Source organism: Alligator sinensis, unplaced genomic scaffold (genome assembly GCF_000455745.1).
Source record: "Alligator sinensis unplaced genomic scaffold, ASM45574v1 scaffold984_1, whole genome shotgun sequence".
In the NCBI taxonomy this organism is placed as follows: Eukaryota; Metazoa; Chordata; order Crocodylia; family Alligatoridae; genus Alligator; species Alligator sinensis.
The window spans coordinates 1424553-1424761 of record NW_005842204.1 but is presented as its reverse complement, the minus strand read 5'-3'; the positions used below and the strand labels follow the sequence as shown (position 1 = coordinate 1424761).

Below are 209 nucleotides of genomic sequence, written 5' to 3'. Positions count from 1 at the left end.
AGGAAGATGCTGGTCCATATGAGTGTGTGGCTGAAAATGTGAGGGGGAAGAATGTGGCCCGTGGACAGCTGACGTTTTATGGTAAGTAAATTATCTGCTACTTTTCTGTATTTTACTGTCACCAAAGCAATATGCAATAAATGTTTTGTTAAGATGTCATTGGTTTGGAAGTTTCTTAAATTATTTTACTTTGCAAGCCGTCCTGCTGA

At 38.8% G+C, this 209-nt stretch overlaps 1 protein-coding gene across 1 annotated transcript in view; it reads left to right on the top strand.

Moving 5' to 3' along the window:
- The window catches only part of CNTN4 (contactin 4), a 575590-nt gene that overhangs the window by 461776 nt on the left and 113605 nt on the right, over nucleotides 1-209 (top strand). Inside the window, 1 exon segment of the mRNA XM_006026697.3 lies at nucleotides 1-81. This exon segment is cut by the window's left edge and continues 13 nt beyond it. Coding sequence (XP_006026759.2) covers nucleotides 1-81 — 81 coding nt within the window.